The sequence below is a fragment of the Lepisosteus oculatus genome, chromosome 7 (genome assembly GCF_040954835.1).
Source record: "Lepisosteus oculatus isolate fLepOcu1 chromosome 7, fLepOcu1.hap2, whole genome shotgun sequence".
Taxonomy (NCBI): Eukaryota; Metazoa; Chordata; class Actinopteri; order Semionotiformes; family Lepisosteidae; genus Lepisosteus; species Lepisosteus oculatus.
Genome location: NC_090702.1, coordinates 29,363,583 through 29,390,732, shown reverse-complemented (window position 1 = coordinate 29,390,732; position 27,150 = coordinate 29,363,583). Strand labels below are relative to the sequence as shown.

Genomic DNA, 27,150 nt, shown 5'->3' with positions numbered 1-27,150 from the left:
TATATCTTTGTATATATTTATATATCACCTTTAAAAGTGGAATCTCAAAGCAAAGTAAATACCCAACACTGATTGTACCCATCTGTCATGCTAATAAAGCACCTTGAATTGAATTGAATTGAGGAAAAGAGGGGGGGAGGGCGAGCGAGAGAGCCAGGACAGACAGGCAAATAAGATACACTCCGCAGACATTCTCAACAGCGACATATCATAAAACATTTGCACATATAGTTAAGTTGTTACTTGGTTTTCAAAGTGCAATGAAATACAATATTGTTGTTGTTGCTGTTATTGTTGTTTTTATCCTGTAAAGCGTTTTGAGAAGCCACCTTTAAAGGTGATATATAAAAGTGCTGAATCTTATGGAATGTGTTCTGCTGGGGATTCAAAAAAATTATTTATTTTTTAATCGCATATCTAAGGAAATAGCAGTATAACTTTGTTCATGCACAAACAGTGGCATGTTACATTATTAATTTGGGTGTCCCCTCTTGCCAGAAAGCTCTAAATTGCATTTTGAGTGCTGTTTTTGACTTTTTCTTAACTGCAAGCCATAAATAAAGCTGATACAGATTAGACTTATTTTAAACTGTATTACAGCAGCACAATGGACAATGCAACGTAAATTGCAAAAATGCACTTGGAATCTGTCCAAGCCCTACATTGTCAGGCATTTTCTTTAACTGCAACGGACATAAAAACTCCCTTGCTTTTAACAGAGTGTTTCATAATTTCTAACTATGAAAATTATTTAAACCGAGACACTTATCATTAATTCCATTCCATTCCATTATCAGTCTTCCATTTCTCCCTAAACATTTTAAGCATGAAAATTGTATGAAACGGTACCCAAATATGCGATTGCTGTATAGAATGAATTTTAATTAAAAAACAATATTTAACACAAAAATTAAGCTGCTTACATCTTCCGCCTGAGAACAGTCACCCGTTGCTACCCAACGCAGAAACATAGCCACTAACTAGCAAAGAGAGGACATTAGCTAGCCATATGATAAAGAAATAAATGATTATTTTGTTTATTTCTTTTGCACATTTATTTGAACATTTCCATCGATTGTACAAGCACTTGGAAACTGTCCAATCCCTAGTTCATCAGGCATTTTCTTTTACGCTGCGGGCATTCTCCTGGTCTGGCGTCGATCTGCGTCTTCTAGAATATAATGCCAGTGAACTCTTGTTTTTACGTCCACTATAACAGACAATCTCCTTATTTAATAAAGCGTCTAACCCCTCTGATTGGAGAAAAAAGACGTGCTGGTTTGCTATACATGCTGTACCAGGAAGATGATTTCTTTCTATTCGAAAGTTTAAGAAGTAAAAACCTTACAGCGTACACAGATTTCTATTTTTGATCAGGATCGTTATCTTTGTCTTATCCATAATAATGTTCACCGCAAATTAATAATAAACTTTATTTTATATAGTGTTTTAAATCGAATAAGTAATTAGATTGCTCATAAACCTAATCACTTTTTCTACATAAACAGCGTGATTGCTCTCTGGAAATGCTTTTTCTTTTTATTTAGGCTCAGATTTCAACTATAGATCGTATTATTATAAACTTTCTTGGAAAAATGTATTTTATGTAAACCATGTTTGCTATTAATTCATTTAGGGCTAGAATATGTTCATTGTCTTCCAATCGAGTCGAGTTGACATTAGAAGCTTGCCACGCCCGGTGTCATGGAAATATAACTATCAAGGAAGCCACAAGAGAGAGTTCTCACCTGAGTAAGGTCTTTATTTCAATATTGCAATATTGGGAGCCCTGCTCCCACTTCGCAAAGTGCAACCAGAGACTCAATTTGTTACAAGCAGTACAGGGTTTTTATAAGATGTTGCGCTGTAAAAAAGCTCTGTGCTTTGTCCCTTCAAAATTTCCCCTTTCCCTAAGACAAAACAGATTACATCATAGAGTGAGAGAAGAAGCACTAGATTTGTTTTTCAAAGCTAATCAGTTACTTTCGGCTAATTCTAACGACCCAGACAGCATATATTGTTTTGGTACATTGTCTTCTAAAGTAACCTAAACAGTGTACTTTGTTGACGCACTGTTTTCTAAAATTCTGCACGTACTGTCACACAGCAATTACATCCTTGAAATATATTTTCTAAAAGCACCAATATATTTTTTGCAAAGCTCTCTACATTTTAAGAATCAATTTACTTATTAGATTTCCACTTCACCGGACTGTTACACCAACGCATTAGCATGTTAAAGAGATTTAATTGAGGAGCCTAGCTTTCTTAACTAGTAAGTACTGAACTTCCTTGGCTTTGGAGGGGGGAGGTGTCTTTCGCTGGAAATCTCGCCCCCTTCTACTTTGAAAATACCTGTGAAACCGGTTTAATTCATCACAGCCAGCACTCCTGCAGAGAAGGGGGTTGTACTCGTTAATGTCTTAGCCGGAACACATCATTATATCTCATTTTGTATTTCTTTTAAAAAATAATTTGCCCATCTTAACACTATTGCTGTTGTTTTTATCCTGTAAAGCGCTTTGAGGAGCACAGCTTTCTCACCACTTAGATTACTTTTTGATACCATCCTTACACAAGGCAGAAACTTCTTGTATTTCCGATGACATACAAGTGGAAAGATTACAGATTTTAATCGTCTTTTTTCTGAACCAGGGAAAATCTGATCATGTTTCTCTATAACAATAATAAAAAAACTTTATTTTACATATCACCTTTAAAAGTGGGATCTCAAAGCAATACAGTAGATGTAAACCACAGATTACAAAGTAAATACCCAGACAAACGCAAACGCGTTTTTAATAAAATGCTTTTATTCATTCAGCAGAGAGAGCGTATAACCTGGGCGTAACAGCTGTTCCTTTTTCTGATCACTTGCTCTCTGGATAAACGTCTCACCTGTCCTGTTCTTTGTTTTCCTAATTTGCTGATTATGCCTTCTGCAATCCACTCCTGCCCTCACACCTAAAGAAGACTATTTTAAATTTCTTTGCGCGGTCCATTGTGCAATTAACCCTTGTATGTGCTGTCCTTAAGGTGTTAAATAAATTTCGTAGTTGGAAATTATGAAACGCTCTGTTAAAAGCAAGAGAGTTTTTATGTCCGTTGCAGTTTTTTTGAAACTGAATCAGAGCTGAACTTGTTTGAATTGACTGAGCTCCGTTCTGTACCACACAATGATCCCCCCAGAGTCTCTGCCCCAGGTGATTTGTTTTTTTTTGACAGAGGGTAAAAAACTCTCCCTCTCGCTTGCCCTCCCCCCGTGTATTGTCTGTTTTTTTTGTGCTGTCCTTTAACAAAACAAGGCTCACCAGATAATGTGAATCGAAACCTGTTTTTCTAGCTTTTAAAGTCGTGCGATGTGTAGGCTGGAACACATCATTATGTGGTAGCTGCATCAGCATGCGTAGGCTGAAAAGGAACAAGTAATAGGTTTATTCCATGCTGAAAAAAGAAGAAAGAGAACACAACGTTTCGGCCGTGGAGCCTTCTTCAGGTGAAGAAGCCTTCTTCACCTGAAGAAGGCTCCACGGCCGAAACATTGTGTTCTCTTTCTTCTTTTTTTCAGCATGGAATAAACCTATTACTTGTTCCATTATATGTTACATATGAAAAATACATAATATAGCTCCCAAACAAACGCAAACGTGTTTGTAATAACATGCTTTTATTCGCTCATAATCCGACAATTTCAAGAAGACTAAGGGAGGTCTGGCTTTTTTTCTGGAAAACCATAACTCTGGTCTTGTCCAGATTGACTGTCAGCGCTCAGGTCTGACAGTGCTGCTCCAGCAGTGCCAGGTTCTGCTGCAGCCTCTGTTCTGTGGGCAACAGCAGGACCAGGTCGTCTGCAAAGAGCAGAAACTCGATTTCTGTAATTAATGCAGATCAGTAAATCAAGGGACAAAACAATTATTGCACCTGGCTCCTCAATGGGCTTTGACGTGCTAATGCGTTGGTTTAACAGTCCAGGTGTGGCAATGTTTTTTATTATTGTTATAGAGAAACATGATCAGATTTTCCCAGGTTCAGAAAAAAAAATATCTAAAGTGCAGTATACTAGTTTGTCACTCTTCTCATCCCCTCTTTGCTAAATGGCTTTTGAATAGAGTCACATGAAGAGAGAGGTGAAACAGCCCTACACAGCCCTGTTGGAGTACCCGAATATAATTATATCTTATAAATTTCTTTAAATACGCGATTCTTTTAATACAGTCTTTGCTGTGCTCTAGAGGATCCTTGTGATATTTCAAGCTCTGGTTGAATGATAAGTGTCACAGTTTAAATAATTTTCATAGTTAGAAATTATGGAACACTCTGTTAAAAGCAAGGGAGTTTTTATGTCTGTTGCAGTTTTTTTGCAACATGAATATAATTATATCGTTATTAATTTCTTTAGATACACGATTCCATATTATATTCCCTTTTAATCAAATTCTAAAAGTATGCTTGTTGACTCCGGTATCACGTTAGTTAAAGACTTCGATGCTTAAAATGTTTAGGGAGGAATGGAATACTGGTGTGTATGTTTTCTTTAAAGTACCGATACCAGCCATATACTGTACAAACATATTAGCCCATTGTAACTCCACTAATTAAATATTTTCAGATACTGTAAAATAGTGCTGTAAAAATAAAATTTCTTATTGCTTTTTAATGTTTTTAAAAACAGAAATAATTATATTTACAGAAGGGAATTTTATGTCAAATGTGAATTGTGTTTGTGTCCATTCACATTGTCAGTAAATCATATCAGTAACAGTGCCACTAATATCGCAGGAAAGCAACACAACTTAAAAATGTGAACCAGATGTTTTTAAACGTGTAGGTGATTTCTCGATTATTTGAAATAATCTGTTCAATGGTTTACTCTCATCTAACTGGAAGTAAAAAAATATAGAAAAAAGTAATATTTTAATTATCTTTTTTCTTGATCTATTCTTTATGTATCTTTATGTATATTTTTTGCACTTATGGTTTAGAGTAACAAATTGTTAGCAATTGCCATTAAATATAATTCATTAGGAATGATTTGGATATTTTTTTCTCAGTTTTAATTCTGGTCTTAATACAAAATTCAATATGCACAAGACTGAGAATCAAGAGACATCAAAACACAAAATTCCAACAATATTAAATTATCATATACAGTATAAGTTGGAAAATATTATTAGTATTTCATGAGTGATGGTAACTCAGATTTAAATTGCCAAAGAGCTACAGTAGCTAGTCAAAATGGCAACAGCTACCATGTTACTGATGTGTTACAGTACATTATTCTGTTATCTTTCAGTTAATCTTCTTTGTTTGATAATGTTTTCAAAGTAAGCCATCAATTGTTAGCACCTCAACCTTTGTGTTTATTGAACTTTACATGAGACCTCTTCCAATCTGATATTCCAAATACTTCTTACTTAGTGTTATGCTTTGTAGGTTAACTCTACAAATCTTAATGAAAAGGGTGCTGAACAATAGCATCTTGTTTGTTTTCTATCGAATATTTTAATTAATACTCTGAAATGTATGGTGATTATAAGAAACAAAGAACTGTTTTACTGCATATCACAAGTATTTGAATCTGTCTTTATTTTGGAGAACATAATCTGAGATACAAACAGATGTTCATAAATCAATCCTGATAAACAATTACCCTTTTCAGGAGACCAACCAACACAAGAGAAAGACATGTTAACTTACTACCTCCTGGGGTATTGATTGCTTTGCAGCATCACTGCTCACTGCTCACCTAACTGAATTAGAAACAATTTCATGTATCATGTAACGTAGCTAAAAATAGCAGCTATTAGATAAGATTCACTCCTAATGTGAGGGAGGAAAATCAATAACATACTTTAAAAATACAGACCTGCTTAGAAACAATTTCGGTTTACTTGAGCCTACTTAGGCTTCTGGCAGTAATTTATAGCAACATCTCTTCATTTGACAGTAATATTAAATTAGATTTCTGTTTTATATTTCTAAGGAGCTACAAACCAAATACTTAATCAAGTTTTCACTAGTATTGGAAAAACTGCAATTGTCATTAATTGGGCCTTTTTTTTTCAAATAAATTTTCATCAGTCAAAAAGACAAAGAATGATCTAATGAAGTTATTTAATTTTTTTTTTGTAAAGCGGGGTGATTTAGACCAATTAACCACATACTGTATGGATGTACACAATACATTAAATGTGTGAATTAACAGTTGTCATTACTTTTTGTAGTAAGTTTTGTATTCTGGTTTTCAAACAGATAATCTAACAACCTCTGACTATTTGTGGAATGATGAAATAATCAATTTAGCCACCGTATTAAGTGGCAGAGTATATCAGTACATTTGATCTGGGAAAAGGAGACATTCATCTTTACATTCTTTGTTTCTTTAGTGATGGTTATGACTTCCCATACAACCAATCTTCATAAACAGTGTCTACAAGATGTGATTTTCTGTTAAAAAGAAATAGTAACATTAATTTAATTTATCTTTTTAGAAAACATGGGAAAAATATAAGGACCAACCAATTAATAAATCCGGGTGGCACTTCTCTACACAGCAGGTTGTGGGAGTATATAACAAAATATCCAGCAATGTTGTTGAAGCTGAAATCCCGTTTTTTTTTCAAAAACATCTGGATGCAATTTGTGTATTAATTAGCGAGGACGTTTTAAAGGGCCTGGGTGGAGCAAATGGCCTCCACTTGTCTGTAATTGTTCTCATGTTCTTGTCTTGCAAATAGGTGACTGACATGATGCTTCAAGATGAGCCCTACCCAGACTGGGGAAAAACTGCCAGAAGATTTTGGAAAAAAGGAAATCACCGTATTGTCCTCTTCTGGTAGGTTATACCCATCCTTCACAATTTCGTTCTTTCATGTGTTTGAAATTCCATCTCTTATGGATGTGTTGATAGTGCCTTAGAATTATAACATTTTTTTGTATTTTGAAAACTCCAAACACTTCTTAAGTCTCTCAGTTTAATGTGCTGCTACTTCCGTTTTCTCATCTACCGTATATGGTTTTCTTCTTGAAAACTGATTCAGTAATACGCAGTCTTTAATGTACTTAGATTTACATTTAGTGCCTCATACTGTATGTTTCGAATGGCAATGGGTTTGTAATTATAATATTTCATCCATCCATTATTCTAACGGCTTCTCCCAATTCAGGGCCGAGGGGGAAATGGAGCCTTTCCTGGCAAGCAATGGGTGCAAGGCAGGGTGCACCCTGGTAGGGGCGCAAGTCCATCACAAGGGAAGACACACTCACATTCACACGAAGTCCAATTTTTTCCACACACTCACACTAGGGCCATTTTCCCAGAAGCCAAATAATCTATTAGTACGTTTTTTCAAATGTGGAAGGAAATTGGAGTACCCAGAGGAAGCCCACATGAACATGGGGAGAACATACTGTACTGTATAAACAACCTGCAGATAGCACCCAAGGTTCAGAAAGGAACCCTTGCCACCCTACGAAGTAGATTAACTTATTTAATGATTATTATAAAAAATCCTAAGTCATTTAGCATCATTCATGTATATATCTGTTTGTGGTTTGTGGTAGATGGATCTTAAATGAAGCAAGGCATACAGATGCAGCCACTCAGAATGTGCTCTGACACTCTGTGGCACAGTGCTGTGTACTTCGGCTGTATGATTCACTAGCCAAAATGTATTGATAGGTGCCACCTGTGGTGCATTAGATGTTAGTGAAGCAATTGCTTCATTTGATCTGTTTCCCTACTGTACCTCTCTAAACCCACTTACTATGGAATACTAATATGGAATTATGTCAATTTTGGTTGCTGAAAATAAAAATAACAGAAGTACAGTATAATGTAATGAACATCACATACAATATAAATTCATGGATATAAATATAGTATATATACTTTTTTATTGTTAACTATCACTACCAGCTAATAAAAAGTACGTAATAGTATTCCACCTTCTACATAATATATTTAGAGATATAAATATGAAATATTTCTATAGCTGGTAGTGGCAGCACATTCCACTTTCCACGTAAAGATCTGAATTGAATTCTTTAACTTGTTCACTTGTGGTTATTTTGGAAACATTTTGACATGTTTGTTTTAACTACATTTTGCTGTTGTTATTGTTGTGATGGGAAATTAAACGTTTATAGTTTGTAATGTAGCTACTTTCTATAGTACACTGTGTGATTAAAGGTGGTCCATTTCCATTATTATTATGAGATGGTATGGCATTTTTAAAATGGAACATAGATCCTTCACATTAAAAAAAACTTCAATTACCATTATCACCAGCACCATTATCATTATTATTAGTAGTACTGTATATTCTATAGATTTGTTGTTCCTTAAGTAAAATGTGATCAAAGCAAACTGATCTCCACTGAAAATTACTTTTAGACCTAGTGAGGTCATAAAGTTTTGCTGCCTGTGCTGCAGATATAGACATGCACCCCTGCTGCGCTACAGTAAATAAAGCTAATTAATCTCAGCAGGAGAGCCCAAATAAATCTTTTGCATCATAAAGCCATCAAGCTTATTTCTAAAATAATTAAACTTTAATATTCATCCCCATTACCAATAAAACATGGTTCCATAATTCCTTTTTCAGAGTTTTGACAGTTAGGTACTTTTATTTAGGCATTTTCCTCATGAGGTGTGGAGTATGTTTTAAAATATTTGTGTGGTGCTAATTAGTATTTTTTATATACTGTTGGTATATATTTGAAGTAACACAAGGAGTGTGGAATATATTTAGACCTTAGATCATCCTCAAAGTAAGTTATTTACATATAGTACTTTATCAATAATGTTGTACCTCTGAAACAAATGTTACATACTGTAAGCAATGTACTACAGTAATTACAGTAGTTACTCTATCACTGAACTAGTAAACAATTTCCATTAACAATATCCAAATGTATGCTTAGTATTATGTAGCTTAAAAAGGCATTCTGATTAATTTATCCCACTTCCTTTCAGTAAAGTTGGAAGCCAAAATGGAAATGAGAAGGAGTGTTTTTGAGTGGGTGATTCACATAGTAGTACTGATAAATTCTGAGTCACATTGTCAATTTAACACATTCTTCCTTACCAAGAACATGTTGTTTTACTCCTCTTCTACTAGGTTATTAATAAATGCACAAACATAATGCTGTAAATGACAGTTCAGTGTCTGCTTAAGCTTTTCAAATGTTTTTTAGTAGAATTCAAAGTTAAATAATTGATGTTAAGATATACTGATAGTTTTCTTATTACAACCATTAAATAACAATGACTTATATTATAACTATTACAAGTGAAAAAAAACAAACAAAAATAATAATAATAATAATAATAATAATAATTGCTTACATTTATATAGCGCTTTTCTGGACACTCCACTCAAAGCGCTATAGAGGTAATGGGGACTCCCCTCCACCACCACCAATGTGCAGCATCCACCTGGATGATGCGACGGCAGCCATAGTGAGCCAGAACGCTCACCACACATCAGATTTCAGTGGGGAGGATAGCAGAGTAATGAAACCAATTCATAGATGGGGATTATTAGGAGGCCATGATTGGTAAAGGCCAATGGGAAATTTGGCCAGGACGCTGGGGTTACACCCCTACTTTTTACGAGAAACGCCCTGGGATTTTTAATGACCACAGAGAGTCAGGACCTCGGTTTTATGTCTCATCCGAAGGACGGCGCCTGTTTACGGTATAGTGTCCCTGTCACTAAACTGGGGCATTAGGACCCACATGGACCGCAGGGTGAGCGCCCCCTGCTGGCCCAACTAACACCTCTTCCAGCAGCAACCTTATTTTCCCAGGAGATCTCCCATCCAGGTACTGACCAGGCTCACACCTCCTTAGCTTCAGTGGGCTGCCAGTTGTGAGTTGCAGGGTGATATGGCTGCTGGCTAAATGCAAGTTAAATATTAATGAATCATGTTTCATAATCAATCATTCATCAGCTATAAGAATTATAAGAATTCTCAGGTATAAGATTTTGAATCCCAAAAAACAACAAAATTGAACTATACTGTAGTAATGAAACCAATGACATTGCAGTTCAAAATATAGAAACAAAGCTTTAAAACTTCATTGAATGTAATCACATGCAATGGTATAATAACAGTAATTTTCAGTATTTTTTTAAAGCTCTAACAGGTACAGAGCATAGGCATGCAGAATAAAGCATAATGTGCTAGTTAAATTAATCTTTGAGAGTGTATTTCTATGACTGTCAGCCTATCCTTATCTGTCATCATACACATACCCATAGGCAAAAAACATGTCCTTAGGAAATGTGTAAAACCAATTAATGTGATAAATTCTCCATTACACTTTCTGATCTGAGAAGCTAAGGGAGATAATGTGATGTACCTGCTTTGCTACTTGAGTATGAGGAAAAGCAACTTCTTTTTTCTTTTTTCATAGATCTATTCTGCTCAGTCCTGAAGCTTGCCTTCTAATTTAGTTTTGTTGTCTAACCTTCAAGAGTTTAGCTTTATTTTTAGATATAATTTAATATGAGTTTGAAGCCAGGTTGTATGGTGGTTTGCTCTGTTGCCTCACAGTTCCAGATACTTGGACATCTGTCTCCATGGAGAACTTCATTCCTTCCCCACAACAGATAATTATGTAGTGCACCTTTTGAAGGCTTAACATTTTCATTTGGATTTTTATTAACTGAAGAGTAGTGATCCTAATACAGTTTCCAAAAAAAAAAGAAAATTCTATGAAGTCTAATCTTTCAGTACTGTTAGAAAAGGGATAAATACCACTTACTGTTGTTTATTTTATGATTAAATTACTGCAAAACACAAAATTTGATTCATACATCATTTAGATAATCATTTAGATAACATCAGACTACAGTATGTTTCTGGAAGTTACATTAATAATTTAATATAGTGAATCCACATAGTGAAGGTAAGACCATGTGGTCTCTTTATCTAATCTTTATCTATCTATATCTCTATATACAGTATTTCTGGATAAATTATTATAGTAAAATAACTTTGTTTATGTATGGCCAAATATTGTCTCACGTTACTAGTACACACATTTGAAACATGTGATATAAAAAGCTGGAGTGTGTGTTTTAATCATTGTCAATCCTGTAATCTCCACTGTCCTTTCATTTATCTTGGTTCTTTTCTTTGGTCCAATTCAATTTAGGGATTGAAATAAAACATTTTTCTAAAAAGAATCTCAAACCGAATGCATTCTTTATAACTTGTGAAAATCTTTTTCTAAAATGCCATCCCCCTTACCTGTATTTCTTCCATCATTCAGCTTTCAGATGATGTTACAAAACCTGATTGTGGTAAAAAAGGTAGTTGTTAAATTACTGTATAATGTACACAAAACACTATGAGAATAATCCCCCTGAAAACATGTACTCTAATAAAATGTATCAGCCAAGAAACTAAAAATAACTACATACTGTTTATAGAGCATGTTATGCCTTTAAGAATGCTAAGATCATTCTGAGACAAAAACAGTGATCTTTCCTTGACTAGTATTGATAATGTACTATGCAAGTCTGTTTTGTATACCAAGCCATTAACAGCATTGCTCTACTTGAAATCAAGGACCTGCTGCTGAGAAATCACATTAGAGGAAATTTCCACTCTTAAAAGCAAAGCAATTTTGTCCCCAATTAAAGTAAAATATGTAGTTGAAGGTGTAGGCTAAATTTTAGGTAGCAGGCCTGCTTTTGATGGTGGTACATTCAGAGATCAGAGAGACCAAGAGGTCTTCACAGTGGGCAGCATAACAGACCTTTCTTTTTCTTACTGAATAATCCCAATGGGTGGCATTGATGGAGTCATTAACATTTTTAAAAATGATTAATTTCTACAAATATGTTTTAATCTAATCCCTTAAAATTCCTTTATCAATCTTTTGTAACCTTTTTTCTTGGAGATTAAACTATGATTCTGGATTTTGATTAAGCACTCCAATATGGTTAGGAAAAAATATCTCTAAACTATCTATAGTGAGACTAGTAAAGACAATATGAATTTCTAAAGAGATATACTTTGTATTCGGACCGATGTAATGACACTGACAGCATAGTATCAGGATTACTGTTCCAACTAAGACTAAAATTTGTGCTATGTTTTTTTTCCTAAAGAACATTTGTTTTCTTTAGTTTTTTCATAAGCATTAAAATAGAAGAAAACAAAAAGAGTGTAACATAAAATAGATATTCTATCCAAAATACTTTTTGATTTAACAGTGGCTCTGCTTTCTTTTAAATATTATACTGTGTATCCTTATAATATGGATATTCTTTTTATTTGGTATTTAACCATTAATTAAAGACAAAAGGAAAAATGAGAGTGATGCTGTCTTTTGTGATAGAAACCTGTGGTAGTTTCTGCCATTTACTGTATGATATGTACGATGTTTGAAAACTGTGTCATATTAAATTATAATAGTTTAATATGGCGCATATCAGCCACATATGGCTAAGGGAATGTGATGTAAAAAAACAGTATTGACTAGAACTCTTCACAAATGAGGTCACATATGTGTCACAATCCTGTTTTTGATGTACATCTCTATTTCTCATGTGATCTAGGCTCTTAGAGTTTTTTCCATCATGCAGCATTATGTTTTTATGCAGTCTCTTCAAACATATTAAATAGCATAAACAAAGAAAAACAAAGTTGCCTTTACATGAAAGTATGAATATTTTGAACAAGGTCTGTTAAGTATTTTGGGGTTTAAATGTTTCACCTTAACCTTCGTTCAGTGGATATGCATTGTGTTTAAATTCACAAAAAAACAGATTTGAGTGTGTTCCATTCTGAAAAGACATAAGCTTTTCTATTGACATGGCAATTTATTAAGCTTGGAGAGAATACTTATGTAAAGGACGTGCAGTTTGTTTTAATCAGCACACAACCTCAGTTAATGTTTAGGTCACTGAGTAAAAAGACATTTATGGATTCAATCATTTCAGGTTATGTAGAGAACACAGAGTAAGCACACTAATGGAACGGAAATAATGTCTGGAATGTTTCCAAACCAGTATACAATCTCAACAGAGCAATTAAATATGTATGAAGAAATGTTAGCAGTGAAGTTCAAGCCCATCAACTTAGAGCTCATATTTTCATTTTAATTTATTTTTTGCCATTTGGTATGCTGAGGCCTGGTGGCCTAAAATATTACAGGGTTGTCTGGAGCTCTTATTTTGAATGCTGACTGACACTTCTCCTGTGACAGCTACTATGGTGATTCTTCATCTTCAGGATATAAGGCATAATACAATGTGGGCAAAGCAAAGTTAGGTTTACAGGTAAGAAGCTCAATTTTGATCTATATCCCTAGGCAGACAGATCGTTGCTGGTAATCTACAGCATGAATTCAAACAGGCAATGAAGAGGCTTGGAGGCTAGAGGATCACAAAATCTTGTAAACAATTCCAGGCTCATAAAGTTAGATCAAAGCATCATTAAAATATCTTCCCTCATTACTTTTATCTTTTTTTTTACTGTAAAAGGGCTTTTTTTCATTTAACCATGTTTTGTATTATGTCAGCTATTTAGCCTTGTGTTCAAGTGCTGACTAAGACTTCTGCTTATGTTTCATGTGCCTCATTAGATTAAATCTCTCTTAAACTGAATTGTGCAAATAAAATACACTGCATAAAATAATAAGATTATGATAGCACATCAAGAATTAAGCGAAATGTGCCAAATGCAGCAACAAAAATCTCAGTATCTACTATTTCCTTGTAGGTAGAAAAATATTTTACAAGATCTCTTCTGAGAGTTTAAAATGTTGAATGTTAAGCCTGTTTGAAAGTGAAAACACAACTTAACAAAAGCCCATTTATCAAAAGAAATATTCCTATCGACATATTGGAGTATTCTCATCAGCATTGAAGCCTTGACAGATTAATTCTTCTCACCTCATTACATCATCCTTTGGAGATACTGAATCCTGACCACCTCAGTGCTAAAACCCAGTTATGCACTGACATTTTGACTGAAGCCACCACCCTTTAAAAGAGTCAAGGTTACAAGTGTACATGGTTTGGTTCATCTCATGGTTCCACTTTTGTACGTAAGATAAATGTGCATCTCACTAAGTGAGCTATCCAAAAGGTTAGGAAACCACAACTCTGGAAGAGTTTGCATTCAGAATGATTACAGGTGCCAGAATTGTTCAAGGACTCCTAGGCCTGAGGTGCCTAAAATGTTCCACAAAGTAATGTTAATGTATAAGCACTTTCCCTTATCTGCCTGGCTTAAGTGGACAGTGATGTGAAAATTAAGTTACTTAAATTAAGTTACAGTTACTAATTTGGGTTGCCTCCCAAGTTTAATTTGACTAAATATGTGTTGCCACACATGTTTTCCAAAAGGACATATGTGTGTATGCCACAAGTTTCTGAATTATGTGGTCAACTGAGTGATTTACACACCATTCAGGAAGTTGTTGCATCACAAACAATCTCAGTCAACATGGTCTTATACCTGTCCTAAAGAAGAGCCATGTACTGGAGTGTATACACATTCCTGGACTCTGCATGGACTTTCAGAAGATGAAGGCTTCCTTGTCTCACAATAAATCATTCACCTCCTTTGTCTCCTCCCTCTGCCACTCCTGATGTAAATGTAATGCTTTTATATTACATTTACTTTGACAGTAAATGTAATACTGTACTTATATTGTAAAACGCAATGTCACGTTTGTGCATTTTTTTATTTAGAACATTAAAGTAATCAGTTTTGGGATTTTGTATGAACGTTGCCAGCATCATTTTGATTAATTGATCATTTATGACTGATCATGTGATAAAAAATCAGTTGAGTAACTGATCTGCATGAGAACTAAATTAACTAATGAATGATAGAGATGATTGAGCACAGGTGATTTATCTTTCATGTCAAGAAAACAATACTTTAGCATGTTGGTGCAACACCTCATGTGGATTCATCAGTAGTAGAGTCATGTCTTTTTTAGAGATGAATCAGTGTTTTGTCTAAAGCACCCTGACAGATGTCAGCAAATGTTGCACAGTTGTGCAGAATGATACACTAACTGATATGTACAACAGACCAATCAATGAAGAGGTCTAAAAGTGATAGCATCTAGTCATCCTGTTGCTGCTCCTACAGATCATCTAGATACTGTATAACAGGATTCCTATAGAGAAAAACATTTATACATGTTGCCTGTGTAACAAGGTTTTCTTGCAAGATAATTTGTGGGTTACATTGGGACAATGTGAGCCATCTAGGGCTCAAAGACCATTGAAAAGAATTATGCAGACTATACAAAAGGTATAGGACAGAATCCCAGAAGACAGCAGCTTAAATGTAGTGCAAAGCATGCTTCACAAAGTACAGCTTGCATTGCTTTGATGGTGGCCACACTTGACATTAGAATGTGATGTTCACTGTAGGCCCCCTGTTGATCAACCGTGTTGATGAAATGTGAGAATCAGCATAATACATTTACAAATGTCATGTATATTCATTAATATATCAATCCAGTTACAAAGGTTTTGTCATTTTCTTAATAGAAATTTTGTGGATTTTTTGAAACTATAAGTGAAATGTTTCTCCTGAAGTATCCTGAATCACATTGTCCATAACTCATCATCAACGGTCAACATACTGTAAACATTGTCCTCACAGACTGCTTAATACTCCTGATACTTGGTTCCTACAGCAAGAAGCACAAGAAGAAGAAAGAGAAGCCACAACCTCATTTAGATTTTATCTTTTGTCTGAGTTTTGCTAAAATAAACTAAAAGCTCAGCCAAATATTCAACTTTGCTATCATTATGGATGGCACACCAGAGTCATGTACCCTGACATTGCCACTTGGGATAATGTCCTCCTCGAAAAAGATGAATTGCCTCCACCATGCCTATCACTTTGGATGGAAGGCAGAATTTTCTTTTCCTTCTCATCCAGCCAATTAACTGTAAATAGCCTCGCTAAACTGCTTTACTTGATTCATTACTACTGTAGATTCTTACCTCTCTTGCGTTGATTTCAGTTGTCACCTCCCCACCCTCAGAGCCAATGAAGGCATACATATCTACTTCTCTCTCCTCCTCTAAATCATATTTTACCAACCCCAACCCAAAAACAATATTCTCTTCATTCTATTTATTGTAAATGCTTTTTGGTCAATCTACAGTACATACTGTACGGTATAAAAGGGAATCTCCCAACCAAATTATCCTGCTATTAGTACAATCCACACTCACATGGCCAATTTCTTTGTACCACACACAAACACATTTAGCGCAAACCCCAGATAAATATCCCAAAATGTCACATTTCATTTAAAGTTTTGATTAACCCTTATAAAGACCTGTAACATGCTAGTTCAATAGAGGCAGCCTACTACTATGTAAAATTCAATCAGTGCAACAGTAATCTTTATTCTATTCACCAAAAATAAAAACAAAATAAATAACTTCTTGTTTCTACAGTATGTGGTTTGTCAGCCTATCTCAGTCTTTCTTTTTTCAGCAGCTGTCAGCATCTCAAGCTGCTTCAACAAGGCTGCTTGATATAGCTTGTTCATCTCCCTCTTTCAGCTGACAGCTCCTCAGGCTGCTTCTGTTAGGGCAGCTTGGCTCTCCAGCAAACCTGTGGTATGCAACATGCTCCTCCTTCAGCTTCTACCTTGAGAAGCTGGGTTTTACAGGGACAGTCACAGCTGTTGCCAATCACAGACAAATTATCAGCAACTACAGTACAGAAGCTGATACACTGTCACAAAGAACAATTACATATACTTCTTTAATACAATCAAAGAAAGAATATGGTCTAAAACTTCATAGCCTTAAAGGTCAGAATACAGTTTTATAGGGGTCCTATATTAACAGTGCCAGAGCTCATCTTTATCCATAACTTCTTTAAGAGGTCAGCAACAAATTAGTAAATCATCTTTTTCTTTTTTACCTTATGCCAAATGCTCCTTCACACATTCAAACACCATGATTTTCCTCTGCAATTTCCCCCCTCACAGGATTAATAAAGTATCTATCTACAAAGTATTTATCTTACCTCACATTACAATCAGTGCCTGGTGGCAAAGAAAACAAAAATATAACATCACCTGTTTTAATCTCTATTTCTTTTTCCATCACTTGTCTTGAAAAATCTAGTCTTCATAACAAGAATGAAGCATGAAGCAATGAAGCAAAAACACAAAAATGCATAATATGGTACTCACACTCTACAGATGCAGATACACAGCCATTTCCACGTTAATTAGCAAGTTTCATAGTGATTTAAAATCTTTGTATTACTATACTGTACATTGAAAACCATCAGGGTTTGATGGAAAAGCACAAGAGGACAATAACAGTATACAGAATACAGTCACCTTAGTTTTCTAAGGGAAATATTATGCACCCACCTTATGATTTCATCCTTTTTGTTTTGAAACTACTGGCAGAAATCACTGTGATATGTAACAACTAAAGCATAATTTCTGAGCTTTGAACTTTGTTGTGCAGGTTTTGTTGTAGAAAAGGTTGAGAAACATTTTGTGAACTGCCTTATAAAATCAATTTTCTTCTCATTCAGGACTGTGCTGATTTCTCTGACATCTGTAGTGGTTGTAGTCATCAGCACGGACTGGATCAGTTGGGACAACTTGAATCGAGGATTTCTGCCAAGTGATGAAGTCTCCAGAGCTTTTCTGGCATCTTTCATCCTGGTGTTTGACCTCCTGATTGTAATGCAGGTATGTTTCCCCAGGGGCCAATTAAAATGTTTTTGCTGTTCTCTTTGCAAAAGAAATATACAATTCCAGCATCTGAAATACACATTTTTACACTGTTGGTGTTGAGATTTGAATTTATGTATTTAATATATACAGTACTTAGTATCAAAAGAAACATCACCTCAATTATCTTAAACTACATCATCAACTGTACCCAATCAATTCTCACTAATAAGGTAATTTAATTCTACAAAGACACTTGAGTGTTTCATGATAAGTCGTGAATGATCAATTATTCAAATTATGTCAAAAACATTAATGCAATATTCAAATTCCATATACTTTGTTTTTTAAAAATATGCTCAGAAGAATGCCTTTCTTTTGATACTCATAAGAAAAAATGTTGTTTTCTTTTCAGGACATACATTTTCAAAATAAGAACACACATCCTCCTATAAACAAAAACACAATAGAAGGCGCTATACTTGTTCAGTGTGACCACCATTTGTGGCCATGATGATTTGTTTACATCTTCAAATGGAAAATATTGTGCCCACTTGTATGTAAAAGCATTGCCCACAGTCATATTAAAAAGTGGTAACTCATAGCCGACTTACTGCAATATGAATAATTACATAGACTATAATGTATAAAAATCTTCAATGTAATCACGGGTGTTTCCTTTTTCTGGAGTTATATAAATTCTAAACTTGTGGTTAATACCTAACTTTTCAATTTTGATAGAGCTTTTTACTTTAAAGCTTACAGTGTCTTTTTGCCTGCTATTGCATAGTTTGTGTCTATTTTCCCCTTACACATTAACTCTTGATTTAATACTCAGTTTTAATGTCATACGCATGCTACTTGCACTTAAGAACAGTGTTAATCATCTTACCACTTGAAACCTGGCAGACTTTCACACTCATGTACGTACAGTATGGCAGTATTTGAAAGACACATACCTCTATTTATGTTTTTCTTTATAGTTTCATGTCCTTGCTTTCGCACTTAATGCACTACAAAATATGTAATAGTTTACATATGATTTAATAAGCTCATGTAATACAGTAGGTACCTTGTATTGCATTTCTCTGTTGCCCATAAAAAATGCATATGCTTGTCATCTCATTGTGGACTACTTGTACGTGTGTGGAGATGGGGAAGTAATTAGTATTGCCAGTTTTTTTAAACAGAACATATAAATAATTATATAATATAATTAAATAAATATATAATAAAATACTAAATATGCTGTAATATAATAAAATATAATAATAACTAACATTTGGTTAATAAAATAAGTCAGCTGTATTCTTGGATTTTCACAAACAGAACCCTTAATTTTCCACAATTCCGATACCTTTCCTGTTAATAGCCTTGTAGAAATAATAGGCTGAGAATATTATTGACACTAAAACAGATCTGTCCTCATTTCTGTTCTCGCCTTTTTGACAATCATCTTTTCTACTGAATGAGACTTTAATTTTCTGATATGCTGACCTAAAGTTAAAAATAAAAGATCTTCTCCAAAAGTCTTCATTAACCCAAGGTACTGTAGTTCTATTTCAGGCAGTAATAGTCTAAAAACAGAATGATTTTAAATTAATGAAGATGAACTTAAGTCTTTTTTTCTACTTATTTTCATACAGCCACACAAAAATCAGCAGATAATATTTTAATTGTTTATTGGGTGTACTGGGAAGAATGAATTACAGGAATAAGGCTAAAATACTGTACGTCAATCATAGTTGTGGGTGAGGATGCCTATATCTTGCATACCTTGCAGAATCTGGCCCCAGGGTCTATGTGACAAATGCATCACTGTTGAGTGGCTTTGCAAAAATTGAAAATGAAATTGTATGTTTCAGATATAAATCATACAGAACTACAGTATAACATCTCAATATATTGGATTCTGCTCTCTATCCGTGTACCATAGGTTGATAGCATTTTGTATGTACTTTAGGATTGATGAATTTGAACAATTATGTCTCTACATTTATGTTTAATTCTATAGTTGATGAGTGATGTACTGTATACTGTAGTTCTGGATTTAAAAAAAAACAAATTAATGAACACACTATTGATCCTGAAACACATTTAGTGCAGCAATAAATCTTTTTGAATTGTAATGGGATATAACAGCATGTACTGCACACAGTTCTTACTACTGTTAAACTCTACTACTGTCACAGATGTCAGAACGACAAGCTGTGGTGTGACAAGGAGAGCAGTAAAGACCCTATGCGTAGCGAAAAAGGGGCAACACAGGGGTAAACCCAGGCTAAGGGGGTCAGACAATGTCGGAAAGAAACCTATGCCCTCAGGCCATGGGCCTGTCTCAGGACATCCGTACCCTCAATGCTGAGCGAGGAGCAGAGCAGACACAGGAAGTACAGTAAATAGGCTACACAACAAAACACACTGGAAACAAATTAATAATCACGGGGAACTAGGAACAGGATGGAAGTAGAGCACCCTCTAGGTGTACTTGGCATGACAATTACAATTTAATGATATATACGACTCAGTTTGAAACGTAATTTGCTAATATCACTACTACTTGTAGCCTGATTTACCTGCATGTTTTTCTTAATAGATTAGCAGACTTGCATATTTATACAGTAGTTGCTATTTTCTTTCCATATGAATCGAAATAGGAATACTCAAAATATGAGTATAGGTATGTCCAGAAAAATGCATAAAACGATTAAGTTTTATAATTACAATATAACGGTACACATCTAACAAAGATGGGATAGCATGGTAGCACAGTGATTAGCACTGTTGCCCCACAGAGCTGGGGCTCTGCATTTGATTCCAGACCTGGGATGCTATCCGTGTAGTGTTTGTATGTTTTCCCTGTGTTGGGTGGGTTTCCTCTGGTTTCTCCCACAGTCCAAAAGACATACAGGTATGGTGCTTCTTCTTTTGCTCAGAAGAGTTAGCATCTGGGAAAATTGAGTGTTTGCCTTGTGATGGACTGGTGTGTCATTCAAGGTGTAATTTGTTTGTGCCCGATGTTTGTCAGAATAGGCCCCACTCCCCTGTGACCCTGTATTGAATAAAGCAGGTAGAAAATGTTTTATGTATATAAAAAGTTAAAAAGTCAAACAATTATATAACATTCACCTTTGATCATCTTAGAAGCATTGTCGACTTGGCAATTACTACCTTAATATGATACCCAGGGTGTGGGTGTGATGTGATCACCATTTGTAAAATGCATCCCTGCCATTAGGTGATTTTATAAACACTATGTGCTATAAAATATTTCCACAATGCCACACTGCAGATTTCAAATAGTAAAGACACCCTCTATATTAAAAAAAGAAATGTCTATACTATAAGACTTAACCTTCACTCTAAATATCTTTTTTGATACTTACTTAAATTCTTATTACGATAGTTTAGTATATCAATTTGTTCAACAAATGTTTGGATTTGTCTGTTGAAAATCTCATGATCTTGGGATTTGGTGAAAAAAGATCAATTCGTAGTTTCTTTATAGATGTGAAGAGGTCTTCAGACCTTTGAAAATAAGTTTTATCTGTTAAAAAAAGCTCTTTCAAGAATGGTGAATGGGTTACTGTTGCCAATATTCAGTGCCAAGTGGCCAGTATATTCAATTTAAAAAGTCTTTCAGATACATTAATTTACACAAGGGATTGTAGTTTACTTGGAAGAAAATAAGTACTGATAATCCTTCATTACAATACCTCATAATATATTTAAACTGTGTTATGTTTTGTGTGTTAATACATACTAAAAGTGCTTTTAATACATTATTTGCTCTTAATATTTACCCAAGTGACAGGCATAGGACAGATTCGTATAATCTAATATATACTGTACATACATTATTTACATTATGAATTTGCATTTTAACATACTTTTTTAGTCTAATTCATTAATTTAAAAAAATACTGTGGAATATGAAGTAATATAACTTTGCTCAATAACGTCTTTTAACAGGCAGACTATTAAACTACAAAAGGCTGGTTTAAAGCCGTATTGGCGTTTGTCTCATCACCAGGGATCATTTGTTTTTACTATGAAATAGCTGTAAAATTTAATACTCTTCCCTTGTTCAAAACCTTCTCTGGCATCTCAAGTACTTGTTATTTAAAAGATGTGCACGGTGCTAGTTTTGGCTGTTTTTTGGGTTGTTGGGTTTTTGTTGTGTGTAACCTAAAAAGGCATCCAATAAAGCTATTGGACTTTACTTTGTGGCCATTGTGAGTTTTTGTATGTGCAGACTGATGGGACAGCACTGGTTGAGGGTAGGATGTCACCAATCTGACAGTCTCCTCCTTTAATGACATCTTCCAAGTGTATTGTTGAATTAATACAGAGTATGAAGGATAAAAATAAACCTTTTATTCATGTACTACCATTAAACACTTGTGTGGGTTTGTCTGAAATTTTCTTTCAGGTGTTCCCACGGTTAAAATCCAGTGATCTGTCTCAGATATTAGGGAGCTTGTGACAAAATAACTGTCAAAAATGTTACAAAGAATATTATTACTGTATCATGAACGTAAAGCCCTCAAAGGTTATTTTCAGGATTCACACTGAAAATATTGAAATATTAAAAGGAAAAGAATGATATGAAGAATGAGGTCCACCTTCACTAAATATGTAACTCAAGCTCTTAACTTGTTTTTTTCTGAGTTGGTTTAAGTCCAATTTCACACCTTTTTGGTTATTCAGTTGCTAGAGATTTAATGTCTGTGGTTGTGCACCTCCACTATAGTGTAAGTCATGACCCCCACCCACCTTGAAACAGTAAGAATATTTTAGAAATATACAGTATTTACAATTTCCTTGTAATATTATTTGTGGGAAATATCCTCAATTACAGTAACTATTACACTTTTGGTCTTGTAAACAATGAAATATAGCTATATCTGAACTGTATTTTCTTCATTTCAGTGCAAAGGAGACATATTGAAACATATTATTCAAACCTATTAAAAGATTTATATAATGGGTGTATTGTCTTTTGAATTGGTACCCTTTTATCAAACCTGTGGAGTTAACAAATAACTAATGTATTGCAAAAGATGTATTTAATATTTGTACCATACTAAAGTTTTTATTTATTATTAGGATTGGGAATTTCCTCATTTCATGGGTGATTTAGATATGAATCTGCCTGGAATGTCTACTACTCAAGTAAAATTAAAGCTGCCTGTCTGCAAAAGTATATTCAAGGAAGAGTATCACATACACATCACAGGTATGTTGAAATATAAAATCAATTTTAAATATCACAATCTGTGTATCGTCCAACAAACCGGAAATATAGAAACATATTCAGAGATGAGACAGAATGATTTCTGATTTAAAATAATTTATAAAAGTATCCAACTTATTGCTTACTCACTACCTTATCAAATAGAATTATTTTGTTTTATAAAAAGTTATATAAAACACAATGATTATGAAAATGACAAATAATACTAAATGGTGAGTTATCATTAAAATCATATTAGTGTATGTTTATATAGTCTAAAAAAAGTGTGTGTGTTTGCCCTTTTATGGACTGGCATCCTGTCCAGTCTTGTCCTGCCTTGCGCCTGTTGCTTGCTGGGAGAGGTTCCGGTTTCCCTGTAACTCTGAATTGGAAGAAACAGAAAATGGATGGATGGCAGAATGTTTTAAAATAAAAGAATGTGAAATCTGCTACTAATTTTTAATTCTATTTCCAAAACATACTGGAAAAAACATTGAACAATGGCCAAATGATAAGTATCATTTCTAATACGGCCATATAGTGTGGAAATCAGTTTCCAAGAAAGGATTGGCTGGTGGAATTTTGAAAGGTTTAGCTTTGGCTAAGAAGCTTATTGAGGACAATCCTCATAAATGTAAACCAATATAAATACATTAGGCTTCTTGCCATGAAGTTTACTTAGTGCTTGCACATTGGGTGTTCTGCATTTATGGTTTATAAATCATAATGGTTTTTAATCACTCTAATCCTCCCTCTTACATACTACTGTATATGGGGCAACACAGCAGCACCGTGGCACTGTGGTTGAAATTTCTGCCTTGCAGTGCTGCAGCTCAGGGCTTTAACTCCAGACCTGAAGTGCTGTCTGCATGAAGTCTTTATGTTCTCCCAGTGTTCACTTGAGTTTACTCTGGGTGCTCTGGTTTCTTCCCGCAATCAAAAGACTTACTGGTAGGTAAATTAGCTTCTGAGAAAATTGGCCCTAAATGTGATTGTGTGCATGTCTGTTTGTCTGCCATGTGATGGACTGGCATCCTGTCCACGGTGTACTCTGTCTTGCACCTGTTGCTCGCTGGGATTGACTCGGGCTCCCCCATAAACCTGAATTTGAAGAAAAGGAAATGGATGTTCTGAGGGGCATTAACAACACAACAAATGTTTTATTTTTTATTTCAATACTTGTTTGTTGCCCTTATTGCCTCTCAATATATTAAAATACAATGCGGAATTAAAAGCCTCTATGGAACAACTAAAAATGATTCAAATTTATTAAATTCTCATATTTCTAAATTCAAGTCTCGAAGTAAAATGTTTAAAAAGACATAATTCTGGCACTGAAATATAAACATAAGGATCATCATTAGAAATGCAAGAACAGTGTTGTGTTAGAGGATATATCTATGCAACATTATGATTGTTCTAAAATAATTATTTTTTTAGTTTTACATTATTTAGTAAATGAATATGTCTTGCTAAAGACATTCATTTAGACAAATAATACTAAATAAAATACATTATTTCCATAAAGTGTATAATGATATTTAAGCAGGCAAACATAAATGAGAAAACTAATATTTTTTACTAAATTATTAGGGACTTGTGACTAATTTAAAACTGCATTTTTGTTTTTTGTTTTGTCAGGTAAATGGTTTAACTATGGAATAATTTGTCTGGTGCTGATTTTGGATTTAAACATGTGGAAAAATCAAATTTTTTACAAGCCATATGAATACGGGCAATATGTTGGCCCGGGGGAGAAGATCTACACAGTTGAGGACCCTGACACCTTGAGTGAGTTTAACAAGAGTACTCTGACGTGGGAGTGGAGATCTACTCACATTGATCCCACATACAATGAGACTTACAGTCGTGGAGACATGTTTTTGCACAGCAGGTACGTGGGAGCCAGTCTGGATGTTAAGTGTCTTGCTTTTATTCCCAGCCTGGCTGCGTTTTTTCTCCTTGGATTTTTCATCTGGCTTTTTGGACGCTTTCAGGACTCTGAGCAGGGCCCAAAAAACAAAGACAAGACTTATGAAAGGATAAAAAAGAAATCCCCATCAGAGTACAGCAAGGACATGGGTGTTACTCCAGAAGAGCCCCATGTTTCAATGAATGAAGCTTTGAAAAGCAACACTCCAATGCTGCTCTCTGTAGATGCCCCTAATGTTCAATCTAATGGTTCTGCCTCCTATTCATCAACTGAAACTCAGGAGATTCATCCTAACATTGTTATCGACAGTTTGGCACCAACAGAGTCAGCAGTCTCCATTGATGTCTATAAACCTTCACCTTGCCAGGAAGGACAAACAGCTTTGAATTAAAATTCAAACTCAGAGCCTGCTATATCACAATCAATCTCTTATTATTTACCTTTTTTTCCTTCACATTTCCTTCACATTTTTTTGTCAGACATATGTCCATTCAGAATAACCAAACCTTGATTCTGGAGTTGATTAAAAAAAACTACTACATCTATTACTTTATATAGATTCCTGTCATTTGTGGCACAAAACAGAAAATTGAACTCTTATGTAAAACAATTTAACTTGAGGGACTGCTCATTTCTGATATTGTTATCCTACATGTGCACTAAGTTTTGTCTTTGTATTGTTGGTGCTTAACGTTTATTTAGTTTATCAGGACATGATTTCTGATCACAAAACTACAATATACTGTATAGTGATGCCTCTGTGGAAATAATTATTTTTAAGGAACAGGAGAAGAAAGGAAACACAACATTTTGGCTGTGAAGCCTTTTTTGAGTGTGGGATAATTATTTTTATTGTAGGAATATTTACATTGTTTTAAGCAACTTTAAATCAAGATTTTACAATGTGTGGTGCCTTGGTTAATTATTTGTGTAAAATGCATTGGTCCGAATATTGGTATTTTAAGCAGTCATCTCAAATAAAGAAGGTACTCAGTTTTTATGATTTAATCAACAAATGCCTCTACATTGCTAAAGTGGTTTACATAAATCTTGACTGATAATTGAGCTGTATAAAACTAAGGTTGTATTCCTTCCCAGTAGAAAATGTGTAAGTGCAGACACCTGAACTGCTTTGGAATTCAAGTATGCTGATTACGTAGAAGTGCTGTATTATTCCGTTTTTATGAATCGGACCACAGTGGAGCAGAAGGCAATGACAAAAGAACACAGGGCACTAAGTGTGGAGATGGAGCTTTATGCTTCAGTAGTAATGGCTAAATGCTATTCCTATAATTAAATATAAAGATGAACATGATTAAAACCCTTCTCTTTCACCTGTGCAATTAAAGGTTAAGACATTCCTAAATGAAGGGCATTAATTGAATTCAAAAGAATTATAGAAATTCATGTCAGACTTCAACTACAAGCAAATATTGTTCTTTACAGTTCTGTATAGGAGTGACTGTGTCACTTGCAGAGCTTTACTGGAAAAAAGTTACTGGATTTTATTACCAATACAATTAACACACTAAAAGAGTAATTAGCACCAAATGATAAAAAATAAACTAACATACACTACACTAAAGTAATATAGGCTTTATAGAACGCACTGCCTTAGAAGACATGCAGAAATGTTTAGAACATTAGGCCACCTATAAGACATACTGTAGAATGTTGAATGTCATTTCAATTTCATGAATGGCTTTCTAAGTTAAAAATGTGACAATTTCTGTGATGTAGTGAGGGTTCCCTTGAACAGTTTTAGTGTGTATCACAACACAAATTAAATTATTTCCTACTGCATTTTTAATCAATAATAAAAAGCATGCTAAATTGGACAGAAGATACTGATTTCACAAATTAAAATGTCATATAATTTAATATGATAGAATCAATGTAATACAAATTATATAGAATATAGATTATAGAATATAATATAATTTTTTAGAAAGTTCTAATAAAGCACAATTTACATCTATAAAGTGCATTCTGTGATAAGTGAAAATTAAGCTATAGAATTGATTTTCAAATTGTTCATTTGCATCCAGAATGAATATGAAAATCCAGAACACTTTCCATTTAGATATCGAAATTATATATTTTTTAGGCAGATTACAGAAATAATTTAGCTGAACAGTGTGACAATTAAGACAGTATACTGCTGAGATTAAAGACTAAATGAGATTAAATTAAGTAACTTTAGATTTAAAGATACTACTGTATGTACTGTTTTGTACTGTACAGCATACTGTATGTTAATATCAGCAATCAGAA

At 34.4% G+C, this 27,150-nt stretch overlaps 1 protein-coding gene across 1 annotated transcript in view; it reads left to right on the top strand.

Annotated features, from left to right (window-relative positions):
* The window catches only part of tmem117 (transmembrane protein 117), a 280,385-nt gene extending 253,655 nt beyond the window's left edge, over positions 1 to 26,730 (top strand). The window contains exons 6-9 of the mRNA XM_069192367.1: positions 6,738 to 6,835; positions 17,566 to 17,725; positions 22,817 to 22,946; positions 24,585 to 26,730. Coding sequence (XP_069048468.1) covers positions 6,738 to 6,835; positions 17,566 to 17,725; positions 22,817 to 22,946; positions 24,585 to 25,267 — 1,071 coding nt within the window. The 3' untranslated portion in view covers positions 25,268 to 26,730. The remainder of the gene's footprint in view (positions 1 to 6,737; positions 6,836 to 17,565; positions 17,726 to 22,816; positions 22,947 to 24,584) is intronic.
* Positions 26,731 to 27,150: the final 420 nt, after the last annotated feature.